This window comes from Nipponia nippon, unplaced genomic scaffold, assembly GCF_047370975.1.
Source record: "Nipponia nippon isolate SJK-2023a ecotype South Korea unplaced genomic scaffold, ASM4737097v1 scaffold_12, whole genome shotgun sequence".
Lineage (NCBI taxonomy): Eukaryota > Metazoa > Chordata > Aves > Pelecaniformes > Threskiornithidae > Nipponia > Nipponia nippon.
This window is the reverse complement of record NW_028262313.1, coordinates 22,295,535-22,310,508: the sequence shown is the minus strand read 5'-3', so window position 1 is coordinate 22,310,508 and position 14,974 is coordinate 22,295,535. Positions and strand designations below refer to the sequence as shown.

The window sequence follows — 14,974 nt, the reverse complement described above, 5'->3', positions numbered from 1 at the left end:
TTGTTGGATCGTCTTCAAACTGGGACGCTGGGAATCTCCCGGGTTTTACCCACATCTCACCACACTTCCACCAGGCAAGGGGTTCCAGCTGCTTCTCTCCCTCCGTTTTCGCCGCAGGACGGACTATAGAGTACGCCCCAAAGTCACTGTTTCTAGGCTGCGCTGGATGAAGGGAATACACTGCACAGGGAAAGGCCCCTAAATACTCCCTCACCTTCACTGCTGAGGAAGATCTAGCTCAGTTAACCCCGATGCTTTCACAGAGCAGTTCTACAGAACGAAAGGTGCTGCAGCAGGAAGAAAAATCCCTGGTGCTTTAGGCCTTGGAAATTAAATCCACATTAAACATCATCTAGTAGCCAGTGCCCCGGGGTACTGATCCTGAAACACACATTTAACACGAGACACTATGCATTGAGATGCTGGGTTAGGTTTTGGATAGGAGATAAAATATGCAAGCTCTTGGAATTTCACATTTCTGGGCTGCGAAACAATTTAATGCAAAAGATAAGGTTCCTGCATTGCAGACATTTTTCTTCTTATTAAATATATAATGTATTTGGTCGTCGATGTGAAGAGACTTTATATAACAGGAGGCTTTAAGAGGAAAATTTGAAGGGTCCTTGAAAAAGTTGCACAGAACAGCTGTAGCAACAAAAATGAGGCTAGGTAAAACCAATACTAAACCCCCAGTTAACTACTGCCTAGCCTAGCCGCCGTTTCCCAGAATAACGAAGCTTGCATTAACGGAAAGCACTCCTGTACACGTACATGTTATCATGCTAGGAGAAGCTAAGTGAGTCCAAGAAAGTATTTTGTGAGCAATACGTGTTTCCAAGAAGAAAACTACAGACAACAGTTATGGAAGGATGCTCTTTAACCAGGACTATGAACGTTCCCACATCAACAGCAAACCGTTTTACACTATTAAGGGTTTGATGGAAACGTGGTAGTCTCCAAGCTTCTGCGATAGTTCTAAGAGGAAAGAACCCCCCTTTAAATCCTAATCCAATAGGCACAGAAAAGAAAACCAGGTGATACCCTTCAGAATTTATAACACCGTCTATAAAGCTTAAGGCGCGTTGGACAACACCGAGGCTCCCACCTGCACTCGAGTAAGTAACACGAGTTTACAAGGTCAGCCTTCACCTGAAAGCGCTGCCGTGAGCCAGCACCGAAATCATCCACGCCCATGTCGGCCGCTGAGAGGCTGGCCCACGAAGCCATTTTTGCTGACACGACTGCAGACGACCGGGGCCCAAGCCCTGGTCAGGCCCCGGCCCGAAGCTCTCCCGCCGCACAGGTTCTCTCGGCCTGAAGCTCTGCGCTACTGCCACTCTTCTGGAATTCGGTAGCTTTCCAGCAGTACGCTTGCAGCACAAGCAACAAACCACAATCAGCTTTTGAGGAGTCTTTTTTATTAAGATAAATCCAGCAAAATTCCTAACAGTGGGTACATACAACCGACCTGCCCTTTTAAAAGAAATGTTTGTATTTCATTTAAAAACATGATTACACTTTTATTTATTTATTTTTTCAAAACTGACAAAATAAAATTACATTTGGGAAACAACAGATTTCCAGCTCTTAGGTTTTTCATGAAAATAGCTCACCTTCTTTATAAAAGCAACCCACAGAACCACTGGAATGTTTAACACGGTTATTTGTTTTGAGACCTCCCCACTTTAAGAAACCATACAACACATACAAGGGAAAAATTAAAATCTGAAGTCTGTAAGCATGACTTACACAAAAAGGGACACACTGACAGAAGTCAAAAGCTACCACCACTTATTCTTTCCATGTACCATACAAACTATTACAATCACAAAATTTAAAAACAATGATTTTTTTTTTGTTTTGTTTTGTTTGTTAGGGATTTAATTCCCAAGTAACCGAGATGAAGATGTTCCATAATTAAATTCATGCTAAAAAAACCTGCATTTATAAAATAGTTGATAAAAATATTCCTCTCTGTTAACAATACAGCATGGAGGTACGGATACCAAATGATGGAGATATAGGGCAGGGTTAACATTACTCGGACTTGGCTTCCTTATCATCAGATGCTTCAGCAGCTGGTGCCTATAAAAGTGTTTGGGAAGAATAGAAATATTATTCGTAATGCTAATCGGATTCCATTCTAACAAGCATCAAAGAGAGACTAGTTTGTTAGCACAGACACGGACAACAGTTTGTGTAGATAGACAAGAACGCACAGCTACTACGGAAAATATCAACACAACAACACGTCGGCTGATAGTTCTAAAAATTAAAACACAGATGAGTATCAACCGATGATCGAGTTAATTTTGGAATGTTAAGTGCCCCCAAAGAGGCAGAAGTGTGGAAGGTATTTTAGACTAGGATCAATCATATGCTAGGGAAAGTTCAACTCCTCATCTCCCCAAGTCAGAGGGAAGCGTAAGAATTACACATAAAACCGCCATACTTGTCTGTTGTCCAAACTTTGGGGAAATTGGTTCTCACCTGCTTTCTATAAATATGTCTGCTCTTACTTTGTAAGTCAACACATCAAAATTGCAAAGCTCCTATCAAAGATCCTTTGAAGTACATTAGCCCCATATTAACCTTTAGCAAAGAAGCTCCTGAATTCGTTTTAAAAATGAAAGAATAAACGACCCGTTAACTGGATAATGATACTCAACACACGAAGAGAGATCACTGTAAATCAAAAGCAACAGAGAACACAACAGGCTAGTCTGTGCCTACAGGGGCCAAGGGAGCCCGGAGCAAACGCTGCGCTTCTACTATCAGCAAGAAATCTGCTAGGAAAAGGCCATCAGGAGCTGACTGAAGCTTGTAGCTAGTCCTAGCAAACGGCAGCTCTCAGGTAAGGAGCTGTAAGAACCTGTAAGAAAGAGGCTTGCAGATCAAGAGACAAGACCAAGTTTATTTTGCAGATCTCTTGTTGAATTGTTCTGAGGCGAAGAATTGTTTTAAAGAATTGGGCAAAACTTAGAACCAGATTTCTGGCACAGTACCAACCCGTGCTGAGCAGAAGAGGCAATCCCGCAGTCCAGAGAGGCTATGCAAAGTCAGCTCAGGGTTGGATAGCAATCTCACTGAGCTCTATTGTTCCCCAAATATTCGGCATTGCTCCTGTGCCAGCCCTGAGAGGGACACTACGATAGCACAGACCACCTGCGGCAGGGCTCTAGCACAGAGCAGGAATGAGTTTGAAGGAGAATGCTATTCTTTCAGGCTCTCCCTGGGAGCTGCCCTGTGCAGATACTGCAGCTGGTCTGTCTTTACAGGATGGCAGTGAAACACACCCCCTTCTGACAAGGAGGCCCAATCGTTAGCTCCTGCAGACGTTATTACCAATACATCTGTGTTTATTCCCATGTTTACAGTAGCTAAAGTACCTCATTAGTTTTGGTATCTCCGTTTTCAGAGTGGTTTTCTTCTTTAGCATCCTCTTGTTTAGTTTCATCTTTGCCTTTGGCTCCTTTCTTCCCTTTTGTTGCTGCCTTTTTGTCCTCCTTTTTATCATTTGCTGCCTTTTCCTTCTGTTAAGAAAACAGACCGTGATACGGTAAATGCTGATTTCCACCTCCTACATCTGCATAAGCACATTCTCAACTCTAAACCCGTCTACACAACCTGCTTCTACACACTGAACCTCCTATTGACAACGATGAGATGAAAGTTTCTACGGAGAAGTGCTTTCCTTCTGTTCTCTCCTGAATGTGCTACTGGGAAGTGCATAATATAAAAGCAGCCATGGCTGGCGTTAAAAGAATTCCTATTTTAAATAGGCATTCAATTAAATTAGCTAAAAAATGTTGGAGTTGAACTGGCCTGTATTTCTGCTGTGCTGCTGAAAGGCATACCACAGAACAAAAAGAACATGTACCACTAGTGGAAATACCAGAATACTTCAGATGTGCTACTAATGCCTATTTAGAAAACTGTAACAAAGCTGTAGTCAAAGGACTTTCCCCCTTCCCTGCCAGAAATATTCCTCACTGTAATAAACCATTGGTGTGATAAACAAGTCGGGGGCTCAACAGCATCACTTCAGTAACAACGAGAAGTTTGCATTTGTGATTTAAGCGCTGCTTCTTACACATGGATCATGCTAAATCAAAACAAAACTTGATGCTACAGCTTCTGTACTAACAGTTTTCTATATGGCGAGGTCAGATCCCAACCCCAACACAGTAACTAGCCCAACTCTCATTAGTTGCACTTCCAAGGATCTGCCCCTTGCTGCCAATAAGTAACTACACTAAGCAAACTAGCTTAGCTCCTCGCTTGATTAACCTAGTTCCAACACAGGAACCATAAATATCTGCAAAATTACTACTCTGTATGTATAATACTCTGTGATCTGTGTATCTTCACTATGTAAGTGAAGACAAACAGACAATTACTGAATATATACATATATATCTGCTCAGAAGACAGAGTTGTCTCAGTGACTAGAAGTTACAAGAAGTATACGTTCTTATTTCAACACCTCGCTTATTAGTGTACAAAACTAATTCACATTAAAAATGAGCTGCTTGCTAAGGGTAAACTCAGATACAGAGTATAAGGGGCAAAGTCACCTGATTCTTCAATGATACCGATAGTTAAAAATTCACCAAAATTAACACCAACTCCTATAATAACGCAGAAAATTTAAGACAGGAGGTTAGCAGCATTTGAGTGGGTGAGGGTCTCTTTTCTCTTTCCTCTCTGACCTCCCACTCCCCAGTCTGACCCTGCTGAGGGATTTCAGCCCAGCTGGAAACCCTGCTGCAGTACAGTGTTAGGAGCCCCCTTCTCCTGGGCTGTGCCCGCTTGCAACAAACCTCTCCTCCTCTCTGGGGACTGACTTATCAGCGACATGGAGTGGCTCTTTGCCAGAGAAGGAAGAGAGTCACCAGAGGAGGAAAGAGAAGAATATGCCTCCACTCACTCTTTTTCCCCTCTGTTGGCTGAACAGTCCTCCAACTTTCAAGAGAGGCAGAAAAAAGACGAGTATCACAGTAATATCAGCACCAAAGTATTCTGGTAGTGTTTGGCAGGAAGATTTAGAATTGCAGTAGTGCTATGGCACTGGTTTGCTCTCTGTCACTTGAACAGACCTCATCACACCTCTGAAGCACAGCTAAGGAGTCCGCTGTGAAGGGTTCCTCCCTCCAGCAGCACCGGTGGGCTCCAAGCTGACGAGCACGGGCGCATTAGTCACTTGCTCTTCCAATGTAAGCCATAAAGGATTTTTAAAGACTTGGGGCTGTTTGAAGACGGGTATCTTTCCCCTTACCCCATTAAAAAAAGACAGCAAAGCATTAACAGAGCTAAAACTGTGATTCTCTGTAGCCCACTCTTAAGAGAAGTCCCTCTTAAGAAAGCATTTGCGGAGAATCCACAGAAACTGGCTTTCATGGCTGGACTGACCGGAGAGAAAGCGTCTCGCAGCACACAGCTGTGAGCAAGGATCCCGGGACCTCTGCTCTGTCCTGCAAGATCCGTGGCTTCTGGGGATAAGCTAATGGCTATTCTGTGAGGGATCAAGCCCCCTTCTACAACCGAGTGAGTCCAGGAAAAAAATAACCGAGGAGACAATGTTATTTTTCAATTTCCAAGCTTCTTCCATCCTCTCAGCTAGTTCTGAGCTAATACCAGTGTATTAATTTTCCTGAATAAGTTTTCTATACAGGTGGCAACATCAATTCAGTAGTAAGGTCACGTGGTTTATAAAGCGATAAAACTTTTTTCCCTGCTCTATGTTTTTCAATATGGCTAAGTTTAAAAGGTGAAATCTATCCTGACACTCAAAAAACGTTCAAAAGAACCTGAAGGCTGTGAAGTTAAGCATTCGGGGGAAACAAGAATTAAAGATGCCTGTGCAATTCTTATTACATCCCCCTTTGAACAGGTATTGATCCAGTATTAGGAGCTCTGGAGAGCCCAAAATGCAGCTCAGGTATCCTGGCCTCAAACCAGCACCTTAGAAGCAAGAGGACCAACGCTTTCCAAATCCCGCTGGGGGGCAACGTGCGGGATAATGACCGAGGCACCACTCCCAGCAGAACTAAGCCGTGTATGATCCCAGAGGGAGACCGCACCGTACCGCTTGTGCAGTAAGGGAGCAAACCAAGTTTTGACAGTCACTTACAGTCCTTAACTTTGGAACGCTTATTTTCACAACTTTTAAGATTCAGTTAAGGCAGCTTTTGTGTATAAACCCCGAGATGTTTCCATAAAAATAAAAAAGCAAACTTGAAAGAAAGAAAATACCAACAACATGCATTGCATGCAACTGCACTGACCTCTGTACGGGCCATCAGCAGAGGCTGAGCTCGGGGCCTTTAGATCCCCAAGCCGGCTCTCTGGCACTTGGGCTGGAAGAGCAACCACCAGCGGTAGGCTCTCCTCTTCCCGGGGGAGCGGCCACTTAGAGGGAGCTGCAATCCAGAGTGTGCCAGCCGCTCGCACCACAGGAATGTGGAGCAGCAGGGGTCCTAGGTTCCCCCGCCGCTCCGGAATGGGATCTAGAAATCCGGCTGCACGACCAAGAGGCAGATGTGAAAAATCTGCTCTGCACACCACTGAGATTACCAAGCTGAGATGCGGGGTCCCCAAAACGACAAGCAGGGTTCTCCTTCTTGGCCATTTCTCGTGACATCTCTGCTGCTCCATACAGCAAGACTTGGGAGGCAGAACAGTTTTCATCATCTGGAAGTCTGCTCTGCCATATGCAATTGCAAGGCCTTCCAAACGTACAGAAAAGAGTTCTTGGTTCCCAGCCCGTCATCCCCTTCGGTAGCTAAAGCATCTCTCGCACCTGTGCTTTGCTCAAATGACCATCCAAAACCACAACGGAAAATGTGTGATGGGAACAGGTTAAAAAGAACACTGAAGTTTTGTTGTTTGGGTTTTTTTTTTTGCCAGCTGCAAAATCCTAATACAACCTGAAGATTTACAGATCGACCTAAAAAAAAGGCACTGCAAACTATGACTGCTGGGGAAGTTTGTGGCAGGAAGGGAGTATAAAGAAATACCTCATGGATTGCAGAACTGTCCCCTTTTAAATTTCAAACTGTTGCTCCAAAGCACAAAGGAGCTTTAAATAGTTTCTTTTTTAACTACGCTGTCAGATATGCCAATATTTTTGACATTTCCAAAAATATCCAGCTTAAGGAAGCGGGTATGTAGAACTTTATCTCCAGTGATTAAAATTTGATAAACTGGTAACTAGCTGAAAAGAGTGCCTTTGAATGAAAAAATAGTTAGAAACTGTAATTAAAAGCATGATTTTCAATGCCTTCTCTAATTGAGTCTCTGATCTCTATTCAAGGCATCGTTTTCCCAACAATGCGTTATACGAAACTTCAGAACGGCCTTGCAAGGCAGGCAGTAAAGCCTCACCACAACCGATTTAAAAGCTGTTCAGTTTACCACATGCCTTCACTAGGAATCGGATAAAATTATCTTTACATCTTTTGCGTTCTTCTAACTCACATAATTCAACCTTAAACCTTTAAAGAAAACTATGAAAAACGAAAATGGTTAGCTGTGGATGTTTTTCCCCCCTGTAAAACACCCTTGAGAAAGAAAAGTATAACTGCAGTTTAAGATCTCGAACACTTACCTTAGGTGCTGCCTTTTTGGGCTTTGGCTCCGGTTTAGGCGGAGCAGGTTTCTGTACAAAACACACATAGGAACCAGAGTCAGAGGAATGCTATAAACGTTTTAGCAACACATTGGTAACTTTTGAAAACCATTCAAACAAAAAATAATTTAGAGCTGTCTGCTTCCTTCTGTAGCATAAAGGAGTAAACGTCAGAGACGGATCAGTATCTCTCATTATCCAAACCCACGTTTCCTCACGTATGTTACAGTGGTTATGGCACAGATGCTGATGGTAGTGGTAAGTGGATCATCACTGTGTCTGGGTGTTACCGCCTGCTGCGAAGGCAAGCGGCTGTGAAAAATGAAAGGTATTAACATTTGGACATAACTCTGTGTATGAATACCCATCTTAGCTTTCACTAAAATTAAGTACTTTCTTCTTTAAATAGCAACCGTTATCCACTTGGCATTTCCAAGATGGCTTACCGAAGGGCTGGGTGCACAAAGCGTCTGCAGAAAAGGATGCCAAGAGCCTGTTGAAGGCTGTGACTTTGGGCTGAACCCTACCGCATGACACAGATTTACACCCTCTAGGTCTCAGTTTACCCAGGAGTTGGGCCCACAAAATCAATGGGCAAATTACAAGCATAAGGGGAGAGCGGGTAATTTACAGAGCTATGAGCAGGTATTTGTATGGAGCAGACCTACAGAGAACAAATGCATCTTGAAATCAATATTCCTCGACTCTGGATACTCATGGTCCAGACTGAACGGTAACTAACACAGATGAGATGTCCAAAAGTAAGCCTGTAATGTGTTGATACTCAAGGATTGGAAACACAGGAGTTTTACTTTTAAATATTGCAGTACTCTAACCATGCCATTCACGGTAACGATGGGGAAAAAACAAACAGTTTCTCTATAACTGTCCCCCAGAACTCAGCATCCCACGTGACGTAATATTAAAAGAGTAAATAACGATACTTACAGCGGATAGTCTAGCCGACCTTCTCTTTGGCTGCGTAAAGAAAGACGTGTCACTAAAATTCAGAGAGCATACAACGCAGTGCTTTCTCAGAACTGCAACCCGGAATAATACGGCACATACACTACATGCACGTCATGAAGCTCCATACAAATTCTGGGATTTATGAAATTAGGAGCATTACGGCGATGACTTCCCAAAAGCGCAGCTTCGTTCAATAGTTCTCACTCTATGAAGCCACCCTTTTACCCCACTGAGGTGGGAAGTGATGAAGTTTCGTTACTTCCAGGAGTTGCGCCATGAAGGCTCTGCCACCGAGCCGCTGCCTGTGAGGCTAAAGGGAAGACGTTCCCGTTGGAACCGACGGCCTCTGGCCTCAGCCCAAGGGATGGGGCACCCCGAGCCTGCACCCGCCCCCGGGGGCCTCGTCATTTCTGTGGAGAACCACAGAAGTTCCTGGAGGAACGGGGACCGAAGAAGCAGCTCCTACCTCCTCCTTTGCCTCGCCTTCAGCTGGAGCCTGCAAGGAAAGCGAGAGACCCGAGGTGAGAAGGCGGCGCCATCCCCCGCTCCCGCCTCCCCTCACGCCGGCCCCGAGGGGAGCCGGATGGCGGGGATCGCCTCACGGACTACAACTCCCACAATGCCTCGGGCTGGGAGGCCGCCGCGGCGACGTCACCGCGCACAGGCGTCCCCGCGTTTAAAAAGTTCCCGCCAATTTACCTGCCACAACAAGGTCGTCGCCGGCCCCGCGCAAGGACAATGCCGGCGATATGGGGAGCCCGTCGCGATCGTTCCTCGCCCGCGGGGCTTCGGCCCGGGCCCCGACGCCCCCGGCCCCGCCACCGGCGGGGCCGGGGGCGTCGGGGCCCGGGCCGAAGCCCCGCGGGCGAGCGGGGGTCCCTCGCCGCGGGGGTCCCGGCCTCGCCGCCCGCGGGTCGGGGGGGGGGGGGGGGAAGACGGAGGGGGGGGGGGCGGATGGTACCCGCCGAACCAAAGTTACTAATTATGGTGGTGAATCCCTTCCCCGGCTTTCCTTCAAGGACAGTTTCAAATTCTGCGCCGCCTAATGGCTCCAAATTACCATTGCACAACCATCTGGTATGACAAGAAGTGGGAGAGGAGAGGAGGAAAAAAAAAAAAAAAAAAAAAAAAAAAAAAAAAAAAAGAAAAAAGGCAAACGCAGGAGAAAAGAGGCACCGTTTAGAGCCAAATCCTCCCGGGGAATGGCCCGATCCGCCTAAAAATGCCCCGGGAGGTGGCCGGGGGGGGCTGGAGCCGTTCGGCCCCGGGGTTTTGGGCGCTGGGCGAGCGGCAGAGCCCTCGGTGCCTTGCGCTGCCTGCCTGTGTTCTCCATAGGGGCAGCAGCAGCACTATGGCTGTTTGTAATCCAGCATGGAGACACTGCTCAGCCTTCTCCTTGCAAACAAAACAGCCCAAAGTGAACTCACGGCTTCCCCTGCCCGCGCCGAGCAGCCCCCAACACACGCCCCAGCCCTCTCCCTCCAGTCCCAGCTCCACTTTAGGACACAGAGAAAAAATTAAAAATGCAAAAACTCCACATAGACACACACGCGCGCGCGCAAAAATGTACAGATAATTTCGCAAATGCTGCTTTAACCTCTCCCCTTCGTTCCCCATCTGTCTCCCCTATTTTTTTTTTGTACTTACCTTTCTTTTGGGCATAGTTGCACCTTAATAGTTGATTGCAAAATATATAGATATAGATATATATAAAAAATAAATGTAACCACCAAAAAACTGTTTCAACCGTTCTGCAAAATTGCAAAAAAAAAAAAAAAAAAAAAAAAAGAAAGATGTACAAGGGACCAAGAGTTAATTGCAGCAGAAACTGAACAAAAAAAAATCCCCCCCTCTTTATTGCAAACAGTAAAATACACCAACACGCAACCAAACTGCATGAATGGGGAGCCCGAGATGGGCCCAGCCGCCGAGTGACGGCCGCGGCGGCCAATGGGAGCGCGGGCAGAGGCCCGGGAGGCGGGGCGCGGGCGGGGGGCGGGGCGGCGGCCGTAGCGCGAGAGACGCTCGCGGACGAAGGGACGGCGGCGCTACGCCGTCTGCGCAGCCCGGCGGCCTAAAGCGCGCGCTGAATACGGCGCCGCCGCCAGCCCCAGCGCGGCCCGCGCCCGGCGCCGAGCCGAGCCGAGCCGAGGCGGAGCGGGGGCAGCCCCCGGCCCGCCGCCCCTCCGAGCGCCGCCGCGCACGCCGCGTCCTGCCCCGGCGGCCGCCGATCCGTCGTCGTCGTCGTCGTCCCCCCCCCCCCCCCCCCCCCCCGCCGCCTCCTTCCCCGCGTTCCCCCCAGAGGCCGGGAAAGAAACTTCCCCGAAAGTTGCCACAGGCCGCAGGACGACAACATGGCCGCCTTCGGCGGCGGCTCCGGCCCTCCCGCCGCGCGGGGCGGCGGGGAGCCGCCATGCCGCGGGGCGGCGCGGCCTGGCAGCCGAGGGCGCCGGGCGGCAGAGGCCGGGAGCCGGGGGGGAGCTGGGCCGGCCGGCGGCGGCCGCCGCCTCCCGCCTTTGCGGTACCTGTTGGAAAGGGCCGCCGGCCCCGGGGTTACCTCAGCCCGCGGGGGGGGGGCGGCGCGGCCTTTGTCCGCCCCGGCCCCGCGGGGTAAAACCGAGGTGAGCGCGGGGTGCGATTGCCTCCGGGGCCGGGCAGCAGCCGGGCAGGGATTTTCGGGACCCCTTTTGGCTCTTAAGTTGCCTTTTGGTCTGTTAGATCTCAGCTGAAGCGTGTGAGATCTCCTCCTGGAGCTGGGCCTCTGAGTTTGAGGTAGGCCGTAAGGTGAAGCCTCAGACTTCAGCACGGATTAAGGAAAATTTGTGCTTGTTTCCATCATAACTGCAATTTTCGCCAGGGTTTTCTGCATCTGTTTCATCTGTTTCTTTGGGGAAAGCGCAAGGCGTGTATTAATACACCTTTAGAACCAAAGGACTCTGCAACTAAGAGCAGGAGCTGCTGCTCTGAGGTGTGGCTGTTCCTGCCAAAAGCCACGCCGATCGCTTTCTAAAAACCTGCAATAAAGGAGATTCTGCAGTCTTCCTAGATAGCCCGTTTCAGCACTCGCCTGTCCTTAGGCCCACAAAGTTTTCCCTGGCATCTAAACTGTACTTTGGTTGTGAATTAAAGTTTCTTTGCCCAGCTTCTAGCAGATGTAGAGAACGGTTAATTGACATCAATTTACAGTAACATTTTAGACACTGTATTATTTCACATAATAGTATGCTCTCCTGTAAACTTCATTTTTCTAGACTAAACAAATTCTCATAGATCTCATGATAGGCCGGATTTTCTAAACCTTTTCTAATTCTTGGTCTGCTCCGGACTCTTTTCAACTTTGCATTCTTCCCTACATCTATATCTAGTAATCGGGTTAATTAGGTAACCTATCTCAGTGTGGCGTTTGCCGCCTTTGCAATAGCATCGCCGGGTTGGTTCAGATTCTTTTTCTGATCCCCTGTAATCCCCAGATCCCTTTCAGCGCTGCTGTCTGAACAGCTGTTCCCCCTATTCTTCACAAATTAACGGTGACTTTTTGATTTCTCACTTTTTATGTGTCCTCATTCTCAAAGTGCTTCTGTGTCGGTAGTTTATCATCTTCCTGGGCTTCGGAGCTAAGCCGAGCAGTTTCCTATCTACGGGTCCACCTTTCTCCCCCTCCCTCCAGTCAATGTAGAACAAGCAAGTGCTGTCACTTTTTTGTAGATACACACCGATTCTTCAAAAGTGCCTATGACTGGCCCCCTAAGTAGTGGGGAGTGCGTTTTCCAGGCACTGCCGGCCTCAGTGTAACCGCACAGCCAAATGCCATTTAGTCTGTTCTTTCCTGCTGCTACCTGGTGCTGTCATCTTCCCGAAAAGGTGGGGCTTAGTAACTGGTGGCGATTCACTTTATTTGAAGACCGAAGCAAAGAAGACAGAGCTTTTCTTGTGCCTTCCTTTATTTGTTCCCCTTTTCTGTCAGTAATAAGATTTTCTTTTGTTCTGCTCTTACTTGCAATGTAAGTAGAACGGATTCCTATATCCTTCTCCGTTCCTTCCTCGCTGCGACTAATTTTGGACCTTTGTCTCTCATTTTGTTCCCACGTGCCCGTTCTCTTCCATGCTATTAATTCTTAGTTGTCTGCTTGTTTCCACTTTTTGCGCAATTTAGAAAGACTGCTTGTGCGTTTTTAAAGCTGCCATTACAGCTACGTTGTACTTTTGTTCATCTTTATATTGGTCTTTAATACGCTTCCTATCTTTCTTCGGCATTAGGATGGTTTTCTGTTCTATCAACGGGTTTCTTTCTCTCTCGCTGCCTGTTAACCATGCCACCTTCAAGTTCTCCTTTATTAATCAAGATTTTAAACAGTGTTTCCAATAGTTCTCTCCATCTTCTGGACTAAAAAATTGCCTAAAACGCGTTTCAAGAGCTCTTGGTCTTCTTTCAAGAGCCTGTGCGCAATAGCAGGAGTTCTCCATTCCCCACAAGATTTGTGCTTCGGTTGCTTTTGTCAGTTGCCTTGAAACGTTTCGCCTGTCGCCCTGCGGTTATTGTTTCATTCTTTCCGTATTCTCTGAGAAGCCTTTGTCCATCTGTGGAAAAGGAACGGGAGTTTGTTGAAGGGTCTGCGAACGTTTTCTCCTGAACAACTTGCTTGACAAGCAGTTTGGTTGAAAGCTTGGATCAAAATGTGCACTGGAAATTGAGCACAGATTTAAAATTCGCTGCTAATTTTTGCATTATATTTGCTACGCCTTCTTTTCCACCTCTATATTTCTTCAAACATTTTGACCTCTCTAAAAATGTTGATTAAACCACAAACTGACCTGAATAATCGTTGGTTAGAAGATCACTTCCCTCTGAATAGATAGGATAAGCTGCCGCAAGATACTGTTAGGCTGAAAGGGTCAATGGCTGTGACTATGCAGACCTAGAGAAAATAACAGACCTGGTTGTAGCCTGTGGATATTCTAAACACCCTTCCTTCGGGCCAAGTGAAAGGAGGGATTAAATATTCCTTCATGCAATAATAACTGGAAAGAATAGGAAGTCGCCTGTCAACTCAATGGGGAGGGGGCCTGGCTGAATTTTCTTCTCCATCACACAAGCAGCTGTACGTTTATCTGTGACCAAAAGCAAGCAGCAGGTAAAAGAAGCATTGACGCGCGTGGCCGTGCGATGAAGACCTTCCGTCCTCGCTGCTCACCCTCAGTGTTAAAGCGAAGGAGGCCGTGGTTCCACCGTCGTTGACGCAGCAGCACAAATTGGATCCAGACGGGGAGCAGGCTCGCTACGACATCAGTCACCCCACACAGCATGGAGCTTACGGTGGCTTTAGGACTGTACAGGAGCTTCACCTTGGGCGTGGAGAGACAAAAAAGGATTTTATGACCCGTTGGAATGGCACGGACTGATACGCCTAATCTGGCGCACAGACTGCCGGTACAAAACTAACCAGTTTTAAACCTTCTTGATAAATTAGGCCTAGGAGAATGAGTTTGTTCTGGAGCATTAGTTTGTACCATGTGACCTTTTTCGGCCTTTTTGCCAAAACTGGCATTTTTTATTCAGTACAAAAAGACCTAAACCTGAATTTATGATATCGTATCACTGGGCTATGTCAAGAGTAAATCAAAGCAACAAGCCAGAAATTAATCTTTTTTTGTGCTACTATTTCCATGAGAAAACCTCATGCTAAAATTTCAATTCTGCTTCTATAAGCATAGGTATTCAAACCAGGTTATTGACTCCAGGGGTAAAAACATCCAGCCTACAAACAGAAACATGTCAAACCGTGTCAAACCAAAACTGCCCAACACAGCCAGCGTGCTGAATAGTCAGTCTGAACGGCCCACACTGAACTTACGGACCAATGCTCAAATGTTGAGAAATTTTTAGAAAATGGGGAAATTGCAGACAACCGAAGTGCAAGAAAGTACTTTCAGGCTGAAACTCTCACAACTCCGTTTAGGTTTTGCCCCCCAATCTTTGCAAAACAGGGGAAGACTCGGTCAACTCGATTTTGGTGCCCCAGTGGGCTGACTCCTGTCTAGTGACCAGTCGTCTCGGGGATCTGCGTCTCTCCAGCAGCCTCCAAGGTGCTGTTAACCGCATCCCGAATGCTGGATGGTTTTCAAGGTGTTTGCTGGTTCGCAATACCTCATGTAGGTATTCCTGCGGTTGCCCAAGGCAGGACCGTCCTGCAGAGGAGGAGAGCCTGTTCCTGATGTCGGAGACGACCTGTAGTACTCGATGAGTGTTTTCCTAGCTCGCCGTCTTGAACAGAAGCAGATCAAGATATTCCCGAATAAAGGCAAAATACACCAGAGTCACTCTTGCTGATTGACTTCTAGCCTTCCCCAAGCAGGCGGTTAGAGGTATGTTGTTTT

The 14,974-nt window shown here is 47.1% G+C and overlaps 1 protein-coding gene across 1 annotated transcript; it reads right to left on the bottom strand.

Moving 5' to 3' along the window:
- Positions 1-1,398: 1,398 nt before the first annotated feature.
- Positions 1,399-10,547, bottom strand: HMGN5 (high mobility group nucleosome binding domain 5). The gene is made up of 6 exons (XM_009465260.2): positions 10,247-10,547; positions 9,066-9,095; positions 8,579-8,608; positions 7,610-7,660; positions 3,390-3,533; positions 1,399-2,085 (listed from the first exon to the last, which is right to left on the bottom strand). The coding sequence occupies exons 1-6, from the start codon at positions 10,259-10,261 to the stop codon at positions 2,038-2,040; spliced, it is 318 nt and encodes a 105-aa protein (XP_009463535.1). The 5' UTR covers positions 10,262-10,547; the 3' UTR covers positions 1,399-2,037.
- Between the last annotated feature and the right edge of the window lie 4,427 nt (positions 10,548-14,974).

Coding starts and splice junctions, on each gene's coding strand:
- HMGN5 (XM_009465260.2), bottom strand. Junction 8,609..9,065: donor AAGGCGAGGCAAAGGAGGAG/GTAGGAGCTGCT, acceptor TTCTTTACGCAG/CCAAAGAGAAGGTCGGCTAG. Junction 2,086..3,389: donor GAGATACCAAAACTAATGAG/GTACTTTAGCTA, acceptor ACACTTTTATAG/GCACCAGCTGCTGAAGCATC.